Source organism: Vidua chalybeata, chromosome 26 (assembly GCF_026979565.1).
Source record: "Vidua chalybeata isolate OUT-0048 chromosome 26, bVidCha1 merged haplotype, whole genome shotgun sequence".
Taxonomy (NCBI): domain Eukaryota; kingdom Metazoa; phylum Chordata; class Aves; order Passeriformes; family Viduidae; genus Vidua; species Vidua chalybeata.
The window spans coordinates 255,943-281,322 of record NC_071555.1 but is presented as its reverse complement, the minus strand read 5'-3'; the positions used below and the strand labels follow the sequence as shown (position 1 = coordinate 281,322).

At 48.6% G+C, this 25,380-nt stretch overlaps 1 protein-coding gene across 1 annotated transcript; it reads right to left on the bottom strand.

The window, feature by feature from the left end:
• Positions 1-90: 90 nt before the first annotated feature.
• ACLY (ATP citrate lyase) lies at positions 91-24,455 on the bottom strand. The gene is made up of 28 exons (XM_053965490.1): positions 24,366-24,455; positions 18,811-18,980; positions 17,505-17,627; positions 16,446-16,508; positions 15,697-15,887; positions 14,685-14,764; positions 14,106-14,240; positions 12,645-12,759; positions 12,015-12,151; positions 11,553-11,614; positions 11,264-11,381; positions 10,966-11,120; positions 10,497-10,587; positions 8,204-8,345; positions 6,311-6,479; positions 5,762-5,866; positions 5,321-5,517; positions 5,107-5,188; positions 4,649-4,759; positions 3,999-4,126; positions 3,732-3,825; positions 3,328-3,482; positions 2,828-2,978; positions 2,178-2,321; positions 1,885-1,998; positions 1,370-1,452; positions 1,059-1,135; positions 91-886 (listed from the first exon to the last, which is right to left on the bottom strand). The coding sequence occupies exons 2-28, from the start codon at positions 18,967-18,969 to the stop codon at positions 792-794; spliced, it is 3,276 nt and encodes a 1,091-aa protein (XP_053821465.1). The 5' UTR covers positions 18,970-18,980; positions 24,366-24,455; the 3' UTR covers positions 91-791.
• Positions 24,456-25,380: the final 925 nt, after the last annotated feature.

Sequence of the window (25,380 nt, the reverse complement as noted above, 5' to 3'; positions counted from 1 at the left end):
TGAAGGTTATTTTGTAAAATGACAACTTGTCACACATCCCCTTAGACACTGCTTAGGGACAACTCGCAGAAGTCACACATGGAAAAAGAATAAATTAGTAACGTGTATTTATTTGCATTTGGTTACAGTACACAGACAAGGAGGACACTGAAATTATTACTGAGGTATTTTTGCAGCTGCAGATTACATGAGTGACAGTGCACAGAGCAGCAGTCAGAGGAAAGGAGAACTTGTTTGCATAAATACAGACACTGGAGTACAGGGATTTCACAGTTTTCACAGCAGTATGTTACAACTTTACACTTTAAATTACTACACCAGCTTGACTAACATTGGTTATACTTTAGCAGTGGTCCCAGGATTCAGGTACAGTCAGACCAAGGATAAGAACATGATAAACAAATTGAAAAACAACAGACAAAAAAAAAAAAAAAATCCAAACTGCTGGCTTATGGGAAAGGTACAGCTTGTTACCAGAGTTCAGCAAGGCATACCTATGAGCCAAATTCTTCCCCCCAAACCCTAAATCACTTCTGGAAACAAAATGAAATGAGAATAGAAAAAATAAAAGTGTGAGAGACAGTATTAAATACAGCAGGTAACAGAGGGAATAGCACAAGTTTTGGTTTTATTAGAGTAAGTTTCTATCCTTATAAAACAGTCGCTTTGCACAGTTTGACCAGGCAGCTCGACATCTCTGTCCCAATAATCATCTTTATACATCACAGTCCCACTGTGGCTGTCCCCTGGACAGGCTTCTGTCCTGGTGCACTCCAAGCAACACCAGCTTCTCACATGGTCATGTGCTCTGGTAGGACATAGGATATGTCATCCCAGGGGTGACGGTACAGACCCTGCTTCAATCTCTTCTGGTCCAGGTAGTGTCCTGAAAGGAGAGTGGTTTATGTTACAAAATTCCCACCCCTCCTCTTAGTCTTTGTCTCGAGCTGGATTTCTGGGGTGCATTGAATCCTGCTGGGTTTCAGGTTTGTCTGGTGTTCCTGAGGCAGGGCAGCCCCAGGAGGAGGGAAGGGGCAGGGAGGACGTGGCAAACTCACCAATGAATCCCATACTCCTGCCCAGTACAAAGATGCCATTGAGAGCTCCTATATCAATATATTCATCTGCTTCTTCCCTGCAAAACAAAGGAAAATAAATGGCTCCTGGTAATCATCTATTTAAGGAATCAATCTCAGATGGGCTGCCACCTGCTGTAGTGCCAGAAGCCATACAAATTCCCCTGACAGCTGTCTGCCCCCAAAAGCCAGGCCAGGCTGTTTCCTTCCCAGCATCATGGAATTCTGCCCCTCAGGAGCTGGCAGTGCAGCTTCATAGGACCATGATGCAAGAACAGCTTTCCCTCACTCACCGTGTGAAAGAGCCACAATTCCTGAGCACGTCAACAAAAGCCACTCCAATAAAGCCATCTACGTTCAGGATAAGGTTTGGTTTCTGCAGGAAATATAACACACCCCAATAAAGACGTCAACAGTGCAAATGGTGTTCACCTGGCACCTTCCACTGGTGATTTGAGGGCTGCCTGTAGCTGGGGACACACTGGAAAATCAACCCAAAACAAGAGTCAGCCCCCAGAGGTTCCCTGCCATGGGCCAGCACATGTGCCAACAGCCTGGGATTTACACCCAGCACTGCTACTGTGGACAGTGGCCACACAGACAAAGCTTTGGCTTGTTCAGCATTCTCCTGATAGCCAAATGCCTTCAGCCTTCCCAAACTGCAGCTGTACTTGGCTTCAATTCTACCCCAGACACAATCCCCAGCAGCAATTTATGAAGCACTGCACTGAAAATACAGCTAAGGCCCAGTCACTTTCCCTCCCATGAGAAGCAGTGCCCAGAGCAGTTCAGTGCTGTCGCCTTTCACCTTGGAAGTTGTGATTTTTTCTACTTCAAGAGCATAGTCCAGCAGTGGAGTGGCTGGGAAGTGCTGCTTCACGTAGTCCTTGAGAATCTGAACTCTCATGTCAGGGTTGTTTATCTGCAAGTTCAGAGCACACGACAGTCAGTGATGTTGCCTCTTACTGACACTCTTTGTCGATTTGGGAGAATTTGGTCAATAGCTGCCTCTGAAACTTGCTGATTTTCTTTCCTTTGTTTTTGCTCTCCCGCACCCATCCCTAAAAATCCCTCCAGTTTGTCCTAATGCAGTTTTCTTACTGATTTCACTCGGTGTCCAATGCCCATGATCAGCTTCCCTTCTTTCTTCATCTTATTCACAAATTCCATGGGGATAATCCCACTGTCAAAAGCTTTGCTGAACATTTTGGCTGCAGCATCAAGTGCTCCCCCAAACCGGTCACCCTGGGTGCAGAACAAAGGCAATTACATCAAAGCACTCCACAATTAAGATACAAACTCAAGATTATCTCCCCCATCCACCCTCCTGGTCTCTGGCATTCATGACATTAGAGTTGGGCAGGCACCTGAAAGAAAGCATCTGCTTATCTCTCACACGAATGCAAATTTGGAGCCAGTGCATCTCTGCTAGAGAAAACGTGGGGGAAAATGCAATCCAGTGTCTGTTTTAGTAACTCTTGTCAGAGTTCAGGCAACCAGAGTCAACATTGACAGCAATTTGGCTGCTACAAAATATTTCTATACTCAAAGGAGAGAAACTAGCCTGACTTACTGGAAAAATGGACCAGATTTGAAACAGGGAGCACCAAACTGTTAGAGTTGAAATTCAAAGTGCGAGTGGACAGACACCACCAGTCTGTGAGTCTGCAGCTAATCCAAAAAATAGTAGTAATAAAACCTAGAAGAGTAATGAGTAACAAAACGAAACCTCCTGAATATCAGGTACTCACAATAGTAAGAAGGCCTGAAGTGAGGCTTGAAACCAGATCTTTGCCAGCCCTGGCACAGACAATGGTGTTGTGGGCTCCGGACACGGCTGGCCCGTGGTCTGCTGTCACCATCAGGCACATCTCAATGAACTGGCAGGCGTACCTGGGTAACCTGGGCACAGACACCACATCAGTCAGGAACAGAACACAAATGCAAGGATTGTAAAGTCCCCAGCCTCTTCAGAGTGGAGGTGACACACGCAGTCAGAGTGTGAATCAGGCCTAGAATACAGAAGTTTCCTCAATGTACCACAAGACTCATGGAAAACTTCATCCTGAGATTTAAACACACTGTATGCAACCCAAAGTGCTGATAGAATGTCATGGAGGAAATACAGAGATGGCATTCCAGTGAATCTACCTTCACAAAGGAATCCTGGAGTTACTTTTTTTTTTTTTTTTTCTTAAAAGTCTATTAATAAACAAGAAAAACTCCAAAGAATCTGCAAGAACCGCCTCACCTCCTCTGAAACCAGAGCAGGCCTAGAACCCCTCCAATTCCCATCTCCTCTTTGAAGACCTCGGTGATGGGCATCCCAGCATAGATCAGCTCCTGTCCTCGCTCGTCACAGATGCTGGTCATGAAGGAAGCTGGTTTGCGAATCAGTCCCAACTCCTGGAATTGCAGCATAAAGACAGGATGTTAAACACCCCACACCAGCAGAGAGGGGCAGCACAAGGCAGAGTGGGCAAACAGCAATACCTCAGGCTTGCCCTCAGAGCAGCTTCCACAGCCCAGAACCAGCACAGCTCACAAGTAACACTACAAAGCACAAGGTGTAACCCCAACGTGGCATCCAGAATCACAGCCAATGCCCTGTCTGATTCCAAGAAACCCAAAAGCAGCTAAACCAGCACAGCTCACCCTTGCCCAGGAGTAGTCCATTGGCACAGTTGGAGGAGGCACTTCCTCAGCTGGTTCAATCACTCTTTTGGCCACAAGATCCTGGTACACAGACCTAGGGAGAGAATCCATTCAGTAACTTTGGTCATTCCAAGAGAGGTGATCTCACCTGGACCTTAAAACCCCACAATAAGAAGAATCTGCTTTCCTTAGGCAGAAATCAGGCCAGAATCTGTGTCCTGACAGCTTTTGTCCACTGCTGAAGGTGCCCTTGTGACTGTGACTTACTGAATGACCTCTCCCAGCTCATCAAAACTCCGGGGAACAAACACTCCAGCTTCCTTTAAGGCTTGGTTCTTCGCTACGGCAGTTTCGGAGGCCTGGTTAGCACAAGCTCCTGCATGGCCAAACTGCACCTACAAAGAGGAAAAGAGAGCACTAAGGAATACAGACTGTTACCTGCAGAGAGTGCAACAGAACAGAGCCCTGCCTGGGAACACCAGTGGCTGCACATCTGTCTCCTCTGGGCTACCAAAACTCCTGGTTGCAGTCAGAGCCAACAGGGCAATCACAGGGATGTTCTGATCTGGAATCCCTCCCGGCTCATTCACTTTCTGCCTCCCTAAACTGCCTCACTTCAGAGCTGCTTAACATAGATCTTCGCCATCCCTACTCCAGAAACAGGCAGCTATTGGAATTTGTTGCTTTCCCTGGCATCTTTGGGCTCCCTTCACAAGTAAGCAGAATCCCCTGGAAATTTCCTGTGACAGAACTATAGAAGCACAAGATATCTTTATAATTTGTATTTATGAACTTTTGCACATTAAAGTTATTACTGCCAGTTCCGGAAGGTTTAGGTACAATGAGTGAAATTGTGGTTTTCTTCCTGTTGTGGATATATTCCTATTTTATGCATTTGCCCCCATTTTTGCACATACCTCTGAGGAGAACATGGTGGCACAGGTACCAATGCACCAGCACACCACTGGCTTGGTGATCCGGCCTTCTTTAACGCCCCTGCAGATCTTGTACTCTTCTGTGCCTCCGATCTGCAGGGAGAGAGAGATGGTTCCGAGCTGCACTTTTGATAAAACCAGCTCCAAGACATACAAAGAAGCACTGCTGGGAGTTTTTCTCCTTTTTCACAGAATAATGTCTGAAGTGTCAGAACAAAACCTCCTGGTTTTTCTTTTTCTTTTATTTATTTTAAATAGGGAAGACTATGCTTGCCTGTGGAATACATTCAATTTCTTTTGACAAAAGCAGCAAGAAATAAAATTTTGAATATTCAAGAACAATAGAAGCTCCTATTTAGCATTCTTACAACCAGGTCAGATGCTCTCAAAACAAAAACCACACACAGCTATTTCTCAGATAGGTAAGTGGTCTCACTCACCTCTCCCAGTACTACAATCATCTTCACTCCTGGAGTATCCTGATAACGCAAGACATGATCCATAAAAGTTGAACCAGGATATCTGTGTGCAATCAGGGGAAATGGCAGAAATTTATTTCATATACTTTTCTGAAACAAAAATTAACACCCAACCTGCTCTTCCTTCTCCAAATTACCAACAATTCCTCTGCTTACTGAAGGTGCCAACTCGTACCTGTCTCCTCCGATGGCCACCCCCTCATAGACCCCGTCAGTGGTCCGGGAGATGATGTTGTTGAGCTCATTGGACATCCCTCCAGAGCGGGACACGTAGGCCACGCTGCCAGGGCGGTACAGCTTCGATGCCAAGATGTTATCCAGCATGCCTCCTGTGTTGCCTATTTTAAAGCAACCTGGCTTGATCCCACCAACCTATAAGAGAATAAGAGAAAGGTGTAAAGCCCTTTACAATCATGAAACTGAGGAGCATTTGTGTAAGGCAGCATTGCCAGCATTTGTATAGAGAAGGGAGGATGGCAATGACTTTAAGATGAGAGATTAGCACACGCTTCCTGAGACTAAAGACAAAAAGTGAATTGTAGGATACGCTTCATCCATTGGAGAAAGCTGATCTGAAGGTTAAGAAAGACAGGAGAAGGTGGCCATCAGTACTTACAGTTGCAGGCCCAATGATGGTGACTCCCTTTTTATCAGCTGTCTTGATCAGTTTGCGTGTCAGGGCCTCCGGAATGCCCTCAGCAATAATGGCAATGGTACGGATCTGCCATGAGAGAAAGAAAACCACTGGTACCCTGCAAAGCTGCCTCTTGTCAGAGCCCTGGGAGGTCATGCACGGGAGCATGTGCACTCTCATCCAGGAAGGCCCAATGCATGAATCTGCACGCTGTCATGATCTTCACAACAGGTTCAATGCTCTGGTCAGGGAATTTTCTCCCTCTCACACATCAGAGCAGCACTGTATTATAGTCAGCCTGAAGTAGTTACTGCTAACCAAGAAGCACCAAGTTCCTCTTAAATCGAATTGCAAGTCCAGCATTAGGATTTGCCAGGGACCCCCAGCATCCTCCTTACATTCTGTAAAGGGTTAGAATTGGGGGTTATCTGCTAAGTCAGAAAACCAAGACAATTTGCTAATGCCATCATGGTTTAAAAAACACCAGTACCCTGCTGACAGGGTCTTCTTTCTTCTGAATCCTGCACTCACCTGAGGATAATTCATGGTTTCAACAGTGCTGTCATAGGCAGAGCGCAGGGACGCAAAGTTGATGAGAACATCCACCTCTGGGTGCTTCCTCATGGCATCTGACATGTTCTTGTAGACTGGGATCAGGATTTCTTTGTGGCCCCAGTAGAACTTCTGCCTGTGGTCACCACTGTGGGAGAGAAGAGGGAAATGCCCTGACCTGAAGGCTGCTGGAAAGGCAAGGGGACACAGCGCATGCAGACAGAGGAGTTTTACAAACCCCATTCTCAGCCCTGAGACTGACTGAGACACTCATGAGCACGTGAGCATGTCTGGGGAGGGACCTTATGACAGCAGAAGGTTCTTCAGAGAATAGGACAGAGCAGCGTATGGAAGGAGACAGGCTAATGGGGACAGAGGCATCCAGCAAGATGAATGAGCTCTCCCACAGTGAAGTTACCAGAGCCTTAACTCTACTCCAAGCTGGAAGACAGAATGAGGCACAGAAAGAGTAATGAATGAGATGTGTGCACGGCTGTGTCACTGGGCTGGTGCTAACATTGGACTGTATATATAATATCTGTAGTGAACAGCCAGGACAGCAATGGGAGGGCCAGTCAGCTTCCCAATCCTGCTACAGTGGGATTCTGTCCATCCCACAGGCACTGCAGGGGAAGCACCTGGGAAGGTTTTACTGTTGGTATTTCATACACAGTAGATGCTCTGACTCATTGCTGCAGTCATTTAAGTGTGCGGATACTGGCTGTGCTCCCATACCAATACCTTTGTGACATAACATTCCAGGTTTTGCCAGCCTGGCTCCCTCCAAAAGGTCAAGCAGAATCAGATAACTACAGGTAGCCTTAAACTTCAATCCCTATTGCTTTTTCCTCCTTAATCAAGCGCAACACTGCCAGAGGCTGCCACTCACCTACGGACATGGGTGTGCCTGCACTCAGTACCCCGAGGTTTGCACTTGCTGAGAAGTTATTTACAGAGTTGCAATTACCATCAGAGCTGCAGAATAACAGCGCAAGGTCTTAATTGTCAAGAGGAGAAATTCTCTGTAGGACAGAGGCTGATTAGACATCAGCTCTCCAGGATGTCTGTAAATACCACAGGAATGAACCAAAGCTCCTGCCTGGCTCTGGGCTCCCACCTCACTGTACTGGAAACAACATCTGCTGTTTCCCTTCTCCCTACTTGCCCTGTCCCACAGGGAGACCCCCCCCACTGAGGGGGTACAATAAAACAGCTCATGCACACCCAATAGCCCTTCTCGTCCCTGTAGGCATGAGTAAAAGAGGGTAAACACCACAAGGGAACTCTCTATCCCACTTAAGGATCCACAGGCTTCCTGCCTGCTAAGAAATCCTTGCTGCTATTGGAAAGAATATGAACAAGATTTTATTTTTTTTCGATTTTGTTTGGCTACATACCTGCTTTGGTTTGTCAACAGAGCTGCTATGATTCTGAATAATATTTGGAGGGATAATTTCTGCTGCTGCAGGCACAAATCAAGGTGTCTTAGATAAGCACACAGCCAACAGCAGTGAGTGGAAGAAGCCTTACAGAGCCTGCCTGCCTTTGCTGAGACAGAGGGCTGGAAAGAAAGCCCAGGTAGCCTTCCTCACTGAGTGAAGAACAGAACTTGGACATCTTTTAAAAACACATGAAGTGGAACTTCAGTTCTGTGGTGAACACTCAGCTGTTTCAACAGCGCAGCCCAAAAATCAATGGTTGAAGCAGCCTACAAAGCCAATCCAGGGGTGGAAGGGAGCAGAGGAGAAGGTGTTCAGCAGGGATAGAGACCAGGGCAGAGCCCCACTAAAGAACCACAGAGACTGAGAGAGGAGGAAGGTCACAGAAGAGTTGGAGGGAAATGGAAAAGCGATGCAGTCACAGGCTACTTACGTGAACGGATAAACCATGGCAGCCACTGAGGGTTCATCCCGGGAGCAAATATAATCAAAGTCCAGCATTCCTTGGACAGCCCGGGTCTGCATCCCCCACACGATTGCCTTGGTGTGGCGGCTGAACAGTGTTGTGGCTTTACCTGCTCAGAAAGAGGGGAAAAAAAACACCAAACCATCTTCAAACTCTACACCTGAGCAAGACACAAACTGCAACCTTGCCAAATGCCTGCTGAAAGGCTCCTGGATGGGTGTATGCCCCCAGCTCCAAACTGAACCCAGGAGATGAACTGCACTTTGCAGGATGGAGTAGCCACACTGTGCAAATTAAGGAAGAAAGTGTAGATGAACCAGCAACCCCTTCCCTGGACTCTGAACACAACAGGCAGGTTCTGGGGTTCACTAAATGGGCAAGTGAATCACAGGAGGGAGCTGGTATAGGAGAGAAGTAAAAACTGCCTCTGCCTCTCCTCTCCTGAGCCTTTCATATTTCTACCAGTTTTCTTATGCAAAGCTGAAGAGAATTTTGAATTTCATGTATTTATTTGCATGTAGCCCACAGTCTGGGCAAACCATGGGAGGCTGGTCAGGGCACTATAGTAGAATGAAGGAAACTTAAAAAAAAAAGGGCAGGAAATGGCAGGGGGACAAAGAAAATAAAGGAGCTCAACATACTTGGGTTTTTTTTTTTTTTTTTTTTTTAATGCTCAGAATCCAACACAAACTTGATGGCTCCAAGAATTTATATATGGCCCAAAACTTGGCTTCAGGGGACAGAGTCACAGGAAAAGCAACAGTTCAGCCACTGAGGATGGACTGTTGGTTTAAAGTCTATTTACACCACTTGTCACAGCACAACATTGAGTCTCTCTTTCTGACTCCAAGCAGAATTAATTTTAAAACTCTTAAAAACTCAGAGCTGATCCATCTGCTGATACCAACTTGGGCTACGGCTGAGTTCTTCCTGGATTTGGATCAAAGGTAAACAGCATTAGGGGTTAAACAGGACACTGTTCCTCTGGCTTCAACGAAGAATCAGTCCTTGCTCTCCAGCCTTAAACACTCACTCACAGCTCAGATTCACTGAAACATGAGTTGTTATTAGGGAACTGAAAATTCTGTTTATCTCGCAGGTGCCTGCAAGGGGGTACCATGAGCATTCCCAGGAACACCAAAATGCAGACCCAGAGAGGCAATGATGTTTGTCTGAGAGCAAGCAAGCAACAATCCAAGAATTCCCCTTCATTCCCAAGAATGTCCCTCCTCATGATAAGGGAGGTGACTTGAAGCTCTACTTTGCCTCTAGTTCAGCAGTTTATTCTCACACAGCATAGAGCCCACTAGAGCTTTAAAGTCCCTATAAACTAACTTCACTGAGCACAAGCTTTAGTAGTTTGCTGGACTGTTAAGGCAACATTTATTCAATTTGTGACTTTTCTGCACTTTCCAAACCTGATAACCAGGGCCCCTGCACTATCTTGTTTCCCTTTGAAACAAGATACCAGTTATTGGTCACTCCTCCTTTTGGAAAGCAAAGAGAACAGAGCTTTTCACTATGTGCCTCAGGCTGTTCTTCTCTGTGATGGCTGTGTGGGGGAAGGGAGAAAAAATGAAGTTTGAGACCTGGTCCTCTCTCCCTCAGAAATAGGAAGGATTTGTGCAGAGGCATATGTGATCTGCACTTGAAAAAACTGATAAGAAGTTCACATGGTGACAGCTAAATATGCTGGGCAGGAGGAAGGGACCAGACAACACAGCAAACGTTTGGAGAGAAAAAATAGCAACAAAACTAAGAACTAAATTCAGCTGCCAGCGAGGCCAGGCACATTCAGCAGGTCACACAGGTCCTACCTGAACCAGGTCTCAAGGCTGGGATTGAATCTGTTAAAGAGAGAATCACTCATGCAATGGTATGACAAAGCTGAGTGCTGCCAGCCCACTGGCCAGGCACCCAGGCAGGTGCTGCAGCAGTCCTCCTCTCCTCTCCACAGCACTCAGGGCTTTTGGGTTTGCTCTTGTTAAAAGACAAGCAGACTGGAGCCCTCTCACCGTACTTCCTCTCGTTGTGCTGTTCCTGAACATCCCAGATCAGGACAACTCTTGACTTGCTGTGTGTATGAGCTCATGGCACAAGTGAGCTGCTAAATCACTTAGCTACACTCAAAACAAAGATAAGCAGGTACCACAAAACTCCTTCCCTTTACGTCCAGAAGAAAAAAAGCATTTGTCTCATGCCCACCCTGCCTTTGGGAACAGCACAGCATTGCCAGCAGCACTCCCAGGGCTGGACTTACCAAGAGGTGCTGTTGGTTTTGCCTTCTTAGCTGGAGCAATGCCATCTGGTTTGGACTCGGAGAAGGAGGCGGTTCTGCTTGGTGCTGGAGTCTGAAAGATTCAGAAGCCAAGTCAGTGAGGGGCAGTGCTCCAGGTATGGCCTGGAGCACAGAGGAGGAGGTGGCCTCGCTTTGGCTACACTGGTCACTACAAAGAAAATGAGTTTTCAGATAGGACCATTTCAGTCAAGCGACAGAAAATGGAATGACCCAGTAGGTTCAGCTTTGAGAGGCCACATTTTCTGCATGACTGACATGGGCATTGGGGTGACCTCTCCTGATAAACTGCACCAGTGGAGCCATGTTTGTTTTCCTAAAGCTTCCTACAAATGCACTAGTGGCCAAAATGTCTTTCCAGCCTGTTTGTATGGGCAGCTGCCTTCACGAGGCTCCTCACCGTGTCTCCTCTGAGGGTGGGGAAGGAGCTCACCGAGGGGCTGCCGCTGGCGTTGAGGAGGAAGTTGGCCGTGTGGGCTGCGGCGGGCGGCTGGTTGGGGATGGGCCGGTGGCCCAGCGCCATGCCCACGATGGCAGTCATGTGGGTCTCCGTGCCAAACACGTGGATGGGGATGCCCGTGGTCTTCCCTGTGGAAGTACACAAGAGCAGTCAGCACCCTCAGGGGAAAGCTCTACCAAAGTGAAGTGTTTCACCTTGGGAAAGCTCAGCAGAAAGCAAGTGGAAGAAACAAGATGCAAGAATAAATCTTAAGGACAAGCTTGATCCTTACCAACTTCTCCCATGACACGTAACCCTTCCTGGTAGTTCGGGCCTCCTCTTCGTACGAAGATCCTCACCTCATGCTCCTTCAGAGGGCCTTGGTAATCCTTAATTGCTCTCACAATGCCCTAAAAGAAACACACAGGACAGGTGACCCAGGCAGCCAGACATTTACCCTGTCCCATCATCTCAAACTCTTGGAAGAGATGGACTATGAGCCTCAGCCAAACATGGAATTGAGAAGAAGGACTGGGGGCTGACAACTCCATGTTTGCTGATGTTTGAGACTGGTCACTTACTTTAAAGGTGGCTGCTACATTGGTGAAGTTTGCAATGCTGCCTCCGATAATCAGGATCTTCCCTGAGGGAAGAAACACAGGTAAGTACAACCATCTCAAGAGCAGAGTACTCCTAGATCAGGAAGCAGTTAAGGACATAAAGTCAAACAAAGTTGCAGAGTAACCAGCTGTGTTTAGTAGAAAAAAAAAAAAAACCCTAAAGCAGTTGAGTTTAGTAGAGCCTGGAAGATAAGAGCTTTGTACCAAGCAAGAATGTCTGATAAGGATCTCTCAGGCCCCATGAAAAACCACAAGTCCTCTCTTAGAAGCAAGAGCTGACAGAAATCCAGCCCTGGTTTGTTCAGAAGGCAGAAGTACATTGACAGCTCTGCCAGGGAAGGCTAAGCATAGTAACAACCCAGATTTATCCAGGCTTTTCTGCCAGACAGGTTCACAGCTTTGGCATTGCAGCATCTCCCTTACCTTCCGGGTGCTTCTCTCGGGTCATGAGGGAGAGGATGGTTTTAGCATAGTCATAGGTCTGCTGCTCGCTCGGGGCTCCTGAGTACTCCCCGTAGTTCGCCAGTTCATTCACACCCCCCAGGTCACAAATGGTGTCACTAACAACACAAAAAGCAGTTATTTATGAGATTAGCTATTATTTAAGTCACTATGAAGTTCCTAAAGTATTCCAAATCCCTGGGGAAGTGGGACTCTTAACAGAGGGACAGTGCTGTCTGCTGAAAACAAAGCTGCTCTCATCTTGGTGCCAGCCACGATTAATCTTGTCATGCTCCCCAGATGCAAACTCAGCGACCACTACAACAATCATATTACCCTCAACAGCCTCCAGCCAGCTTGTTTCTTTGTAAGTCAGAACGGAACTGTATCTCTGTAAGAAACTGTATCTAACCCTAACCCTTCCAAAATTAAATCCGTAGTATGCTCCATAGCCTGGTGAAAAATCTGCACAGCATCTTGATTCTGAAGCAATCCCAAACAGTCACAGTACAGGAAAAATGGCTTTAGGAGAGTCTACTTTCCAGAGGCTGCAGCAATTATGTCCTCCCAGCACTTGTAGTCCTTCCCCTCTGGGAACCTCGCTTCCATTACCTGTACACCACTGAAGCACCACCACCAGCCACCATGGTCCAGATCCTGCCTTTGGGGTTCAGGATGGTAAGCTTCAGGCTGGCCCCACTCTTGGCATCCAGGTCAGCAATGTAGGCTTCCTACAGAGAGAGCAGCAACAACCTCAGCTTCCTCCTGCACCTGCCTCTTCCATCCCAAGGGTTCCTAGTGCTGGGTGCATTTGGACAAACGGAGCAATCACACCTCAGGGACAGCAGGGCTACAAACTCAGCATTTGACAGGGACAGAGGCCCAGCTCCATCCCTCCATCACACAACAGGCACAAAATCTGAACAGAACTGCAAAGTCCGTTCTGGCCTTCTCCGAGACTGAGACCTGAGCAAATCTAAAAATCATCTCACCCATGGTGACCACTCTGGCTGTGCTGGAGCCAGGAACATAATCACTGAGAGCTGTAATTTGGCTCAACGTGGTGCCCTTGCTGCCCAGTGTGCCAGGCTGCTGAGCAGCACTTCATCAGAGCTCATTAACATTCCCAGCAAAGATTCTGCCATAACAACCTTCCCAGGGACTCAGAGAGAGATGATTCAGAGACAAAAACTGAACTAATCCTTTTAAGAGCAAACTGAGTTGAGTGTTGGCATCCAGCAAGCTACATGGAAAGGAACAGCTAAATGGATTTCCTGGCCACAGTACAAAAACCTTCAAACTGAAGCATAATTATAATCATTAAAATGAAAAAGTCAGGACAGAAATCTTTTTGGAGAGAGAAGAACAGACCCCTGAAATAAGTAACAGAATAATTAAGGAGAGAGGTCTACTTCCAACAGCCTCTGAAGCTGCAGGGACCTGTGTCTGGAGCAGTGCTTGTGCATCCAGCAGTACAGACCCAGGGAATTTGAAGAGGGAACAGGCACTGCTAGCTTTACAATAAAGTGCTCATTGTAAATTGTCCTCACTTTTTGGAAAAAATAGGTGTATTAACATCTTCTTACTTATAAGTTCCAGAAATGGTGATTATTTTCTCTGGATTCACGCTTGGATGCAGCATTTACACACAGCTGCTGCTCTGCTCTCAGAACTGTCACTGAAATACTGAGGGAATGTCCACAGGGCTCCCAGTAACCACTGCTCCAAGAGAAAAACAGTGATGCTGAGGGGAGCAACGTGGGCAGGAACCACAAAAGGAAGCTCTGCACAGGCACAGAGCTCTGGCACACAGCTGACAGAAGTTAAATATCAGCCTTCATTAAAAAAAGCCAATTCTGAATTAAAGAAATGACCAAACAGAGCTGGGAAGCAACTGCAGTTCAGAGTGTGATTCTGAGCAGTCCTAGGACTACAGCTACCCATGCACAGGTTCTCATGGACAGCACTGCCAAGGGGCTTGAGACACAGCAACAAAACCACTGAAAACAGCAATGCCATGGGCACACAAGCAATGATAAATTCAGGACACACTGAAGGAATTCCAGCTGTCACTTGCCTCAGGGTAAGCTTCCCTGCCAAAAGGAGGGGGGAACTCCACATCCCCCCACTTCACTTTGCAGATGTAATCAGCCGTCGCATCAATCTTCGCAGCCAGATCGAGGATGTAAACACCATCCTTAGTCACCACTGCAGTGAAAAACATCACAATTAGCTCTGGGTTGTACCAAGACATATTACAGATTTCCTGCAACAGCTGGTACCACACAGGATCGTTGCAAAAGCTGGGTGGCTGCTGTTTCCCCTGGCACTGGGCAGTATTGACCAGCCCCAGCAAGTTCCCTGAGGAATTAAGCAGTAACTGTGGCCATGGTCCAGGCTCTGTCTCAGGGGCTATTCTGTTCAGTGCAATTTTTACATTCTTCAGTTCTGCCTTAACATTCCCTTCAAGGGAATTTTTCATTTCCTCACTTTTAATTCACTGAATGAACAGCTCAAAGATGGATCACTGCCACTTCCATACTTCTGCACATGGCACCTGGTGCTGTTGTGAATTACAGAACCAAAGGAAGGATCAAGAACACATTTCAGTATTTCAGAGCAGAAAGTTCTGCTTCCAAAAATATTCATTACCTAATGGATTGATCTCGAGGTACGTAAAATACAGATCTTCATAAAGGTTGAACAGGCCAGAGATGAAGTTGGCCAAGATGCTGTAAAAAAAAAGAAAAAAATTAACACAAGTTAATGAAAGAAGCCAAATCCAAGTACAGTTTGCTCTGTTCATTGGTATTAGTGGCAATCTGTAAATCTACTTGGCATCAATTTTTTTCATTCTCATTCATCTTCTCTGGATGGAGCCTGGGTGATGGATGACTCAAGGGAAGGAAGACCTTGATGACTCATCTTAATTACCCTCCACCAAACTCTGCTGAGGACACAGTTGCTCACAACTGTCAGAGCTGTGCAGTCTGATTTATCTCCCTACAAGACAGAAGCACATCGCTGCCTCCCTGCTGATACCCATCTTTGTCAGATCTGAGCTTCGTTAGCTGTGATGGGGAGGAGGCTGCAGTGAACTGGTGGAGTGACAGGCTCCTTCACCCTTCAGTACTGCACAATGTCAGCAAGGATTAAGCTGTGTTTGGAAAAATCATGACTCATATTAGGCTACCTAGGTATGGGCATCTAATTGAGGGAGATGCAGAAGCCTTGAGATAAGACTGCAGAAGGAAGAATAGGAGAATAACTTTGGAGATCAGGCCAGAGCAAGGGAAAGGGAAGTTCTGAATTAGCAGTCAGAGCCACATCTCATCACCAGTTCACTAAACAAAAGAATCTTCTGTGCTGGCACAAAGGATCAGAATTCAGCACGTGTCTCCAGTCTCAGGTTGAGACCTAAGCAGGCTGACAAGTGCTGCTGCCAAGTAAAGGCTCAGCACTAGGAAACCTTATTTTTGGGTTTTACAGGCAGCTGAGATAAGGTCAGAGAGCTTCGATTCAGGATGCATGGCATATTCTGGAGAGCAGCAAGAAGGGCAGGGGAGTGAGCTTCAGAGTTAAGAAAATAGAGGGATGTGGCACTGAGATAAAAGAGAGCAGCTGCTGCATGGCTGGTCCTACCCAGAACTGCATCTCTACTTACTCCTTCTTGTCAGCTGGTGCATGCTGCAGGAGATGCTTCTTCACATCCGATTCACTGAGCTTCTCATCCACTGCCACGAGCAGCTTCTGAGCCTTGGCATCCACATCTCCCACATCCACACCCCCTTCGTGGTGGAAGAGCACATAGTCCCCCTCACGGGCAGCGTATATGCACACATAGAACTCTTCCTCCTGTGCCACAGAGCAGGGACAAGCATTTAGCAGTGACTCCCAGAGAAGACCCTGGAGAGGCTTTTGTGCCAGTGCTGGCACTGGGGCAGCTGAGCCCAAAGTCAAACTTCCCAAGGAGCAGCAGTGCTGGAGTGGCCCTGACACTGAGGAAGACTTGCCAGTCATTTTTATTTGGATCAGGAAAAGGAAACAGTGATATTATCTCAGCAAAGACCATAATTAACAAAAAGATCTGTGTGCAGAACTGTCTGGCAGGCCCTTCTTCTGTTATAATTGCAGTTTTATTTGTTTTGTAGTGGCCTTGCTATGATGTATCTCTTAGGAGTTTTCACTGCATTGGCAAACTGATCAAAAATTATAAGGAATATAAAGGTGTATTAATTTCTTTTCTACTTAAAATTTCAGTATGGAAATAAAGAAGATGTTTTTGCCCAGGGTGTGCAGCAACACTGTCAGCTCAACAGCACACTCCCAAACTTCTGCTTTCTCCACTGTAACAATCCAGTTAAGCATGCAAGTCCAAAGAGATTTAAAAGTCTGCTTTAATGGTGTACTAACCTGCTTGTGAGGGACGAAGGGTTCAATCAGAAAGTTCTTTAGGATTCCCTTTGCATTAGCAATCTGGGGACAGAAAACAAGATAAACACCCGTAACCACTTGTCCAGCATATTTGTGACAGCATGGGGAAAGCTTTGAGAATTAATCAGCTCTGCTCTAAAACTGCTCCCTCTCCACCGTGCCTCCTGGGGAACCACTCCTCCTCTCCAGCACAGCATTCAGCACTGTCACCTCAGGATATCTGGTTACAGGAGTCGGTCACCTTTCCCATTCCTAACAGGACAGAGGGGTATCAGAATTACACCAGGACAGCTGCTCTCCTCTCCTGTCCCAGAGACAGCACTGTCACTGGGCCCTGCTCAGCACAGTGAGACACAAGAGCTTGAGAGGCTCTTGGAGTAGTGGAAAATTCAGAAGTGAGGAATTCCTGAGCTAGTGGCAGGAGCAGAGGCCTCAGAGTAGTGTTCACCCTGAAATGGTATCAGGGAGCACAGAAGAGCAAGAGAGTCCTTTAGCCTCTTCTTATGGGTCCAGGAACTGTTCTGTGTAGGCACTTTCCTGTTATCCAAACCCATGTTTCCAGGCTCAAGAGACACTGGGGGACACTCCCTGCTTCTGAGGACACCAGTGGTCCCAAGTCTGTGGCCCAGTCCTTGCTTTTGATATGGTTGTTGTGTTGTGCTAAAGGAGTAATTTCCAAACCCATGGTTTTCCCAACGGGGAACACTCACAATGCTGCTCCTGCTATTTCCCAATTCTTGCTGCACCGGCTCAGAGCCAGAGCCAAATCAATCCCAGCAGGGCCAAAGGCATAAATTCCTTGAGGCAGCACAAGTCCATCAGCTCCCAGCACACAGCAGCAGGGATGGCAGGCACTTCATTATCATTAGCACTGCACTGTCATTCCCAGGAAAATAAATATTACATGGCAGCACTGAGTTAAAATAAGGGCCTGAAGTAACACTCAATCACCAGCCAAAACACACAGGCTGGCTGCAGTGGAGGACCAGTGGTTGTACAGCTTTTATCCTGTCCTGGGAACAGAAGTGAAGCACTCACCGTGGTTTCCTGGCCCAGGCGCTGCTTGAGCCAAGCCTTCACCTGATCCAGAGTGAGGTTAATCCCAACCAGTCCAAGCTTCCCACGTCTCTTAATGAGCTGATCTGGCTTCACCACTAAACGCTACAGAGGTTGGGCAAGAGATTTAAAGGGAGAAGGATTAGAAATTGACTTTGGTCAAGCAGTTCTCTGCAGATAGTGAAGTGAAAACTTAAATCAGTAACGCACAGCACCCATCCCTGCAAAATTCCTTTAATCTTGGCAAATCAAGCTCCTGGTACAATATGCCTGCAAATTTGGCTTTTCTTACACTGTACTTTGAGAAAAGCTGCCTTGTTTCCACTCAGCTGTAAGCAGACATCAGAGGCTGAGGTGATAGCTTGTAATATACCCACGGATAGCTGCTCCTGGGTTACACACATCTCTAGCTTGCAAATACCTTTTTAAAGAACCAAACTAGAACCGAGTGTCATTCTCCTGTACCACTGATATGTACTGGAACTTCAGCAACTTACAAGTCAGAACACACTGTGCTGCAGTACAGTGCATGGTCTTGCTGCTGGACCCTGCAGCCCTTTCCAGCCTCACAGAACCTGCCCTAAAGGCCTGAGAACAACCTTGTTCCCTTCTGGCTTCCTGCAAGGCTTGCAGAAGCATTGCTGATCTCTTCCTGCAGTTCATTCAGGCACTTGAGCATGGAACATCTAATTAGTGCAGGGCTTCTATCAGTCACTCAGTCAAGGACTATGAGACATTCATGTTCTCCAGCCAATGACTTAATATAATTAACCACTGGAAAAGAGCCATCTTGGACAGCTAATAAAAAAAAAAAAGCTCTGGGTATGCTTTCCTCTAGAGAAAGCGTGAGGATATGAGACACAGAGATAAATGATTTTGCACTGAAAAATTTAAAAAAGGTAGTTTTCCCTGACATTTTGCTTGGATTCAAGAAAACTAAGCAGTGTCCTCACTTGACATTAAAGCCAGACATGGAGAGAGCACTCCCTTATTTCAGAAAGCAAAGCTTTGAGAATAGGGACTGACATCTCTGTCTGAATCAACCTCCTTTACCTTCTGTGCAGTTATGAGCAACTGGTTCACAGCTATCTCTGCTCCTGTATTTCACAGTCTTAAAGGAGTAATCAGCCCCCCATGAGGTGATACTGAGCCTTGAAGCAAGGCTTGTTTCTTCATCAGGGTTGGGAGTGACTGTGGTGGAGCAGCAGCAGCAACTGGACCTTGAGGAAGGGTCTGGAGCAGTGCTCAGGTGCTCCAGGGAGGCAAATCCTGCTGTCCCTGCCCTTACCTCGCTCAGGAGCCACGGGTGGTCCTGGGTGAGCCGTGCCCAGTCCGTGGCTGGGGTGACCCGGGCATACTTGAAGCGGTTCTGGATGGCAGAGGACACGCAGATGTACTTGTACAAGAACTCCTTCCCCGTCTGCTCAGAGATGGCTTTGGCTGACATGGCTACCTAGTCTGGATGGGGGAAAAAAACCAAAAATCCATCACGAATGGAGCCCTGTTCTGGCAAAGAACTCTGCATCACTCAGCTCAACACAAACCCAAAGCAAACCAAGGTCTCCTCATTACATGCGAGATCATAAAACTACCCTGATAAGCAAGAACCACTCACATTGCTTAAAACTTCTACCCTGTTCCCCTGCCATGCTCACTATTTTCATCCAGCCCTGTCTGCAGGGAAAGGCAGAATCCCTGCAGCTTGTCCCAGCCACCACCAAGCCTTTCCCAAACCCAGAGCTTGGAGCATCCCCTCCCATCCAGGGCAGTGCCCAGCTCTCTCCAATGCTGCAGCACCCCAGGATTGCTCCTGGTGCACCCCACCTACCCCTTTTTCTGCTGCACTTCCAGGGAGGGATCCTCTCCCTCCTACTCACTTCTCTAAGGCATCCCATAGTCCCAGACAGGCCTGACTGTGGGCATGTCAGCAATCCCCATCCCTTTTCTAATGGGAAAATAAAACACTGCCAGGATTACCAAAACTAGAATAGGTTTACATCACTGTTTTTCTTGTTTCAGAACCAGGTTTCTTGGAAAGAGCTTTATATCTACCAGAACAAGATGCTCAAGACAACAACAAAGATTAAGTTTAGACAGTTTGTTTTGTTTTTGTTTTTTTTAAGAAAAAATCCTAATTCTGTCCCTTTCCTATGGATAGTTTTCTTCTCTTTTCGAGTATATTCCAAACTGATGTAAGCAAATGATTTTTGGCCTCAAGAGTGTAACTATTCTTTCTGATATGCAGCAAAAGAGTCATAGGTGTCAAAGATCCATTTATTTTTAGCTGCCATAGACACTTTTTAAAAGAATACTTCATCCCAGTGACCCTGTCTGCATGTGTCACACATCAGAACTGAGTGCTGTGATCAGCCAGCAGGTTTGGTTTGTCTGGGGAGGTCAGACTGCTGACAGGGAGGCTCAAGCAGCAGCTCCTCCTGCATTTTGAGTGACCAGGGTCATGTCACTGTTCCCCAAGCACTGCCAGTGTGGCAGGAAGCAAAAGCACCTTTGGGATGGATTCAGGGAGAGCTGCAAAGCAGAGGTGCACCAAGACAAAAAAAGAGGAGTTCAGATTCCATCTGAGCACCTGGACAGCCGAGTACTAGAACTGCTCAGTAAGACTACCGGCCCTCACAAAACACATACCCCACTTCAGAGCCACAGAGGGAAACAGTTAACAAATTCCAGCTATTTCTTGTAATAACCATTAGTAGTCAGCTGGGCTATTCATCCTATAAGCAAACACAGAATAGGCAGCAATACTAGCCATAATTAGAAGTAAAGAACCCTTCTCCCTAGAGCAGAAAGGAGGAGGTGGGTCCATCCCAACTCCTACTCCATAGTAGGAGGCAGGTTGCATTCCCTGAGCTTCCAAAACCAAAGAGGTTAGACTAAGTGCTATTACTGAAAGCTGATAACTGTGCTTAAGGACCAGCAGTCAACTTTGCCACTGCCATCTTTTCAAATGCAATTCCAGGGTTGAAAATCACAAAGGCCAAAGACAAAGAACAGCAGGCCCATTTTCAAAGAGTTCTTATGTAAAACCTGAACGGGATTGCAGCACAACTTCCAATTCAATCCTGTTTCAAAACAGGATCGGGCAATGTTTCTGCAGCACCCCATCTTTCATCAGACTCAACCCCCACCCTGCCACCAGAAACACTTGCCCCTCGCTGCCTACTGAAACAGCTCCTGTTCGTTATTAGCCTGGTGGCAAAGCCAAGGTGGCCTGAGAAGAGAGGAGCTCTTGTGAGCAGCCAGAGGACACCAAACCCCAAACCAAGCCCCCAGCCTGATCCTGCAGGCACACACAGACACGCTCCCACAAGCACCACACCCCTGCCCGGCCTCACAGCTGCACACACACATCTCATCTGTGCTGCAGCCCAAAACTTTCCACTGGAATTAGTACTTTAAGCGAGCTATTTCTGAGAGCAAACCTGCTCCCACAATACCTGCAGCCACCATTTGTTCTGCCTGAGAGGGAGCTGCAATATTCCTGCTTCAAACCCCTTCGAAATCCATCAACTCCACAATCTGCTCAGGGCCTGTCTCAGAGAAAGTGTCACATCTCACTGCAGCAGAAGCAGATGGGTAAAAGAAAATGGCAAACATATTTCTTTAAGAAATCTAAGTATTTGTCCTTTCTCCAGGGTGTCACAGAGCCTCTGAACAGCACTGCAGAACTTCAGTCCACAATTAGAAATGAAACCACTCAGGCTGATGCTGGTTATGCCAGCGAATACCCTGCAACTGCAGGACACTGAGCCAGAGTGTCCCTCAGGTCTTGTTAAGAATAGTCCTGTAAAAAAACCTCAGTGGGAACAAGTGACATGCATGGGATTCCTTAAACCTGAGGGACACAAAGCAGAGCTGTTCCCCTCTCAGAACCATTTCTGGTCTTTTATATGTTGCTCCATTCTGCTGCTCCCCTGGTTTCCCTCACAACTTCATCACCTCATTTTTGCAGTAACACTACTGGGGTAAAGAAAGGAAACCACAGAATTCTTACAATAGCAGTAGATGAAAAATAACATCCCTGTGTCATGGCAACAGAACAGCAGGAATGATGCTGTTCTGACCTTATCTGCATTAGCAAGTCTTTAATCACACCCCTCACTCAGTTTTTCCACCGTTCTAACCCTGCCTTTCTCATGGGACAGAGAGCGCAAAGCTATTGCTTCAGTCTGCTGAACTGTTAAACTAAGAGATCAGCAGGAAAATAATCCATAGGGCATCAGCAATTCCTGGCTGTGTGTGCTCTTGCAGGTCCATTAACTCATTGCATCTGTTCTGCTAACACCAAGCAGGGGCACAGACTCATGTCACTACAGAGGCAAAGGAACTGAATCTCCTCAGTTTCCCAGGAATGAGACAGGTTCAAACTCTCATCTGTCAGAATTAATCTTCTTTTCAGGCGTGTTTAGCACTTGCAGAGCTGGGGAGAGCAGTGGCTGCACCTCTGAAGATAAACTCAAGGAAAATGTCCCTTTCTCTGCCCAAAACACAAGCTGTGGGATAACAATGTTCTCTGCCACTGCTCTGTTCAGCATTCATTAGCCAAGACTGAGCTGCAATTTTCTCAGCACTTCAGGCCCCAGACCTTGCACCCACCACACATAAGGGTAGATTCATGTCAGCAGGACAAGTGGCACAGATTTCCATATATTATTTGTGTTCATTTAGTGAGGCTCCAACACAAAAAACTTCCCTGCAACACCTCAGAGACCTTTCTCTCATCACCCATACCCACCAACTCAAAAAGAGCTGAATTCCTTTGCTAGCAAGTAAGAGACATGGATTAGATCATATTTTCAGGAATTCAGCAGCACTTATTCCCTCAAAACATCACCTATCAAATACATGCAAATAAGTTGATGCTTGGGGAAAGTTTCCTGAATGTATTGACAGAGAAAATCAGCAGGATGGTGGCGAGGCAGGCAAGAGTCCTCGAGCTGGATGTTGTGTTTGCTGTGACACAACTGATACATCTGTCCCAACATAAGCAACCAAGTGAAGGGTGCATGCAACAAATCCAAAGGAAACACAGATGGAGAAACAGGGAGGCACTCCTGACACAGAACTCAGGTGAAGTCTCCCTGACTCCCAGGAGATCAGTGATGTGGCACTGCTCAGTGCGACATGGTCTGCTCTGCAAGGGGAGAAAAAGTATTACAGACATTGATTTAGTTTGCTTTCCTTCTAACCAGAAGAAGAGGTGTAACTCAGCTTCACCAATCTGCATTCACACAGAACGTGGTGCTCACACATGGAATTCTCTGAGATCCCGATGGCACCGTGCTCCAGTTGTACCTGAACAACACTTCAGACGAGGAGGAAAGGACTCCCTCTCCAGTGAAGACTTGACGCCCACTCTCCCAAGAACTGTGTCAACAAACCCACACCATAGAGCAGCCTCTCCCCTCCATTCTGGGTAATTTATTAACACACTTCAGGCTAAGCCAGTATTTTCAGCCCATGGCAGCATAAAAAGTTACATCAGCTCCCACCTGGCAGACCTGTGTGTTTCGTCAGAGGATGGTGAGGGCTCGGTGCTGCAGCCAACGTGAGGTCATGGTCCCCCAGTTGGGGTTGGGAAATGCTGTACGGGGTGATGCAAACAGGTGCTGCATGCCCAGCTCTGGGGGAGGCTCCCTGCACACCCAGAATCTCTGAGAGAAACACGGCAGCCAGGGAGGAGCAGGGGCCACGGACCTGTGGCTAACGGAGAGCAGCGCACAGGCTCCCCACACCTGGTGGGCACCACAAGGGACGGATTTGGGAATCCTGTCATTAAAGATCTTCTTCTTCTGCAGCTCCTTAACAAGCTTATTCCTTAAATCACTTGCACAGCGTATGGCAGCAAAGGGCTCCCTGGCCACCATGGCTCGGCAGGACTTCCAACTGTGGCTGCCCTTGTTTGGGAACCGTGGGAAGAGCCCTGATACCTGGAGAGAGCTGCAGAGTCTCACATGCAGGAAACCCAGCGGGGTTTGGGCAGCAGCACTGGACACTATCAGCAGGGCTGATACTCTGAGCTCCAAACCCAGTTAGGGACCAGAGAGAGTACAGACACCTACAAACAGGACAGCCAGGGTGCAGCTCAGTTTTCAGCCTGCAGACAACGAACTGTTCAACAGAGAGAAGGAACAGTCTGCAGAGCGGGATGAGAATTTCGAAAGCAGCAAGACAAACAGGAGGTGTTTGCAAGCAGCAAACAGGACAGCTGGAACACAGCCGACTGCCCTGGGAAGGGAGCAACACATGGGCAGGGCACACTGCTGCTGGTGCGGGAGCAGCGCGATCCCGACGCGGGGCTGCTCCGCCAGGATGGCCACGAAAGGATTTTTTTCCTCGCGGCAGGGGAGGCAAGTCCAAGGTCCCCTTGGCGAAAAATGCGTCAAGCCGGACCGCTTTGCCAGCCCCGCGGTAATCTCCGCGCTGTGACCACCGCACACCGTCCGTGCCCCAGAGCCGCCCCGGCCACCGGGACCCAGCGGGGCTTCAGCACCGCTGCCAGGAGCCCCCGGCGCAGCGGCGGCGCCCGCAAGGCCAGGGGCGGCCCCGGCGGCGGGAGCGAGGGGCTCCCTCCGGACCGCACCGGCACGGCCGCTCCCGCCGGCACACCCGCTACTTGAGCGAGCCCGCGGCGCTCCCGCGGGCTGCGGGCCGCTCCCGGGGCTCGCCCGCCCTGCCGCGAGCCGTGGGGGCCGGGGCCGGCCCGAACCAGCGCGGCTCCCGCCCCAGACGCGTGGGCGCCGCGGCAGCGCCGGCAGAGGGGGCCGCGCGAGGCCCCGCCACGGGCCAGGCGGGGCCCGGCGCTGCAGCCGCCCCAGCACTCACCTGGGCCCCGCTCGGCCGCTCCCGCCCCGCTCCGCTGCCGCTCCGGCCCCGCTCGCGCCGCCGCCGCCGCCTTTTGTTCGCGGAGCGCGGCCTCCCCGGCCCATCGGGCTACGGCCGCCGCCGCCGCCCATTGGCCGCCGCCGCCACCACGTGCGCGTTGCCTGAGCGCCCGCAGCGCACCCATTGGCCGCCGCCGGTGGGGTGCGCGCGCGTAGCCTTGTGGGAGTCGTAGTTCCGGCACCCTCGCCCCGCCCCCGGCGGCGCCCGCGGCCGTGACCCCCCGCTCCGGACCCGCCGCCTCTGACGTCACCGACCACGATGACGTCACCAGGCCCACCGCCCGACGGCACCGGCGGCGGGAACGGGGGCTCCGTCCCCAGCGCCGGGCCATGCCGAGAAACCTCCCACGGGCGGTGCCCCGTGGTGCCCACGTGGGGAGCGGCGGCGTTGCCGGAGCCGGGTCGCCGGTGCCGCGATCCGCGGGGACGCGGGCGGCGGGGCGAGACCGCCGTGATGCTCACGCACCCTCCCGCAGCACCGGGAGCGTCCCGCCTCTTCGCTGCTCCGTTTCCTGAGTCTCGGGGCGGCCGCCACGGCTCCCCGGCTTCCCGGGAACAGCCACCCACGCTCGCTTTTCCCCGGCACCGGCGGTCACCGGCGGCGCTGCGGGAGCGCCCGGCGCGGCGAACGGGCGGCCTCGTCCCTGTGAAAAACGCCAATCGCTTGTTTTTAAATGTTAAAAGTTTCATAGTAATAAAATACTCATTAAAATAGTAATAAAAATTAGAGCAATAAGAGTTTGGACAGTTAGAGTTAGGACAATAAAAAGCGAAGAATTACTGACGTCCGGGTGTGTGGCACTCTGCCACAGAAACGTGCCTTGCTAACAAAGGATTAATCCTTAAAAGTAATAGCCTGTTGCATATTCATTTATGTCATACATGATTCAAAAATTCTTTTCGAACAAAAGATTTCTTCTGCTTAGTTTCAACTCCCTCCTTCATCTTGTAAATCA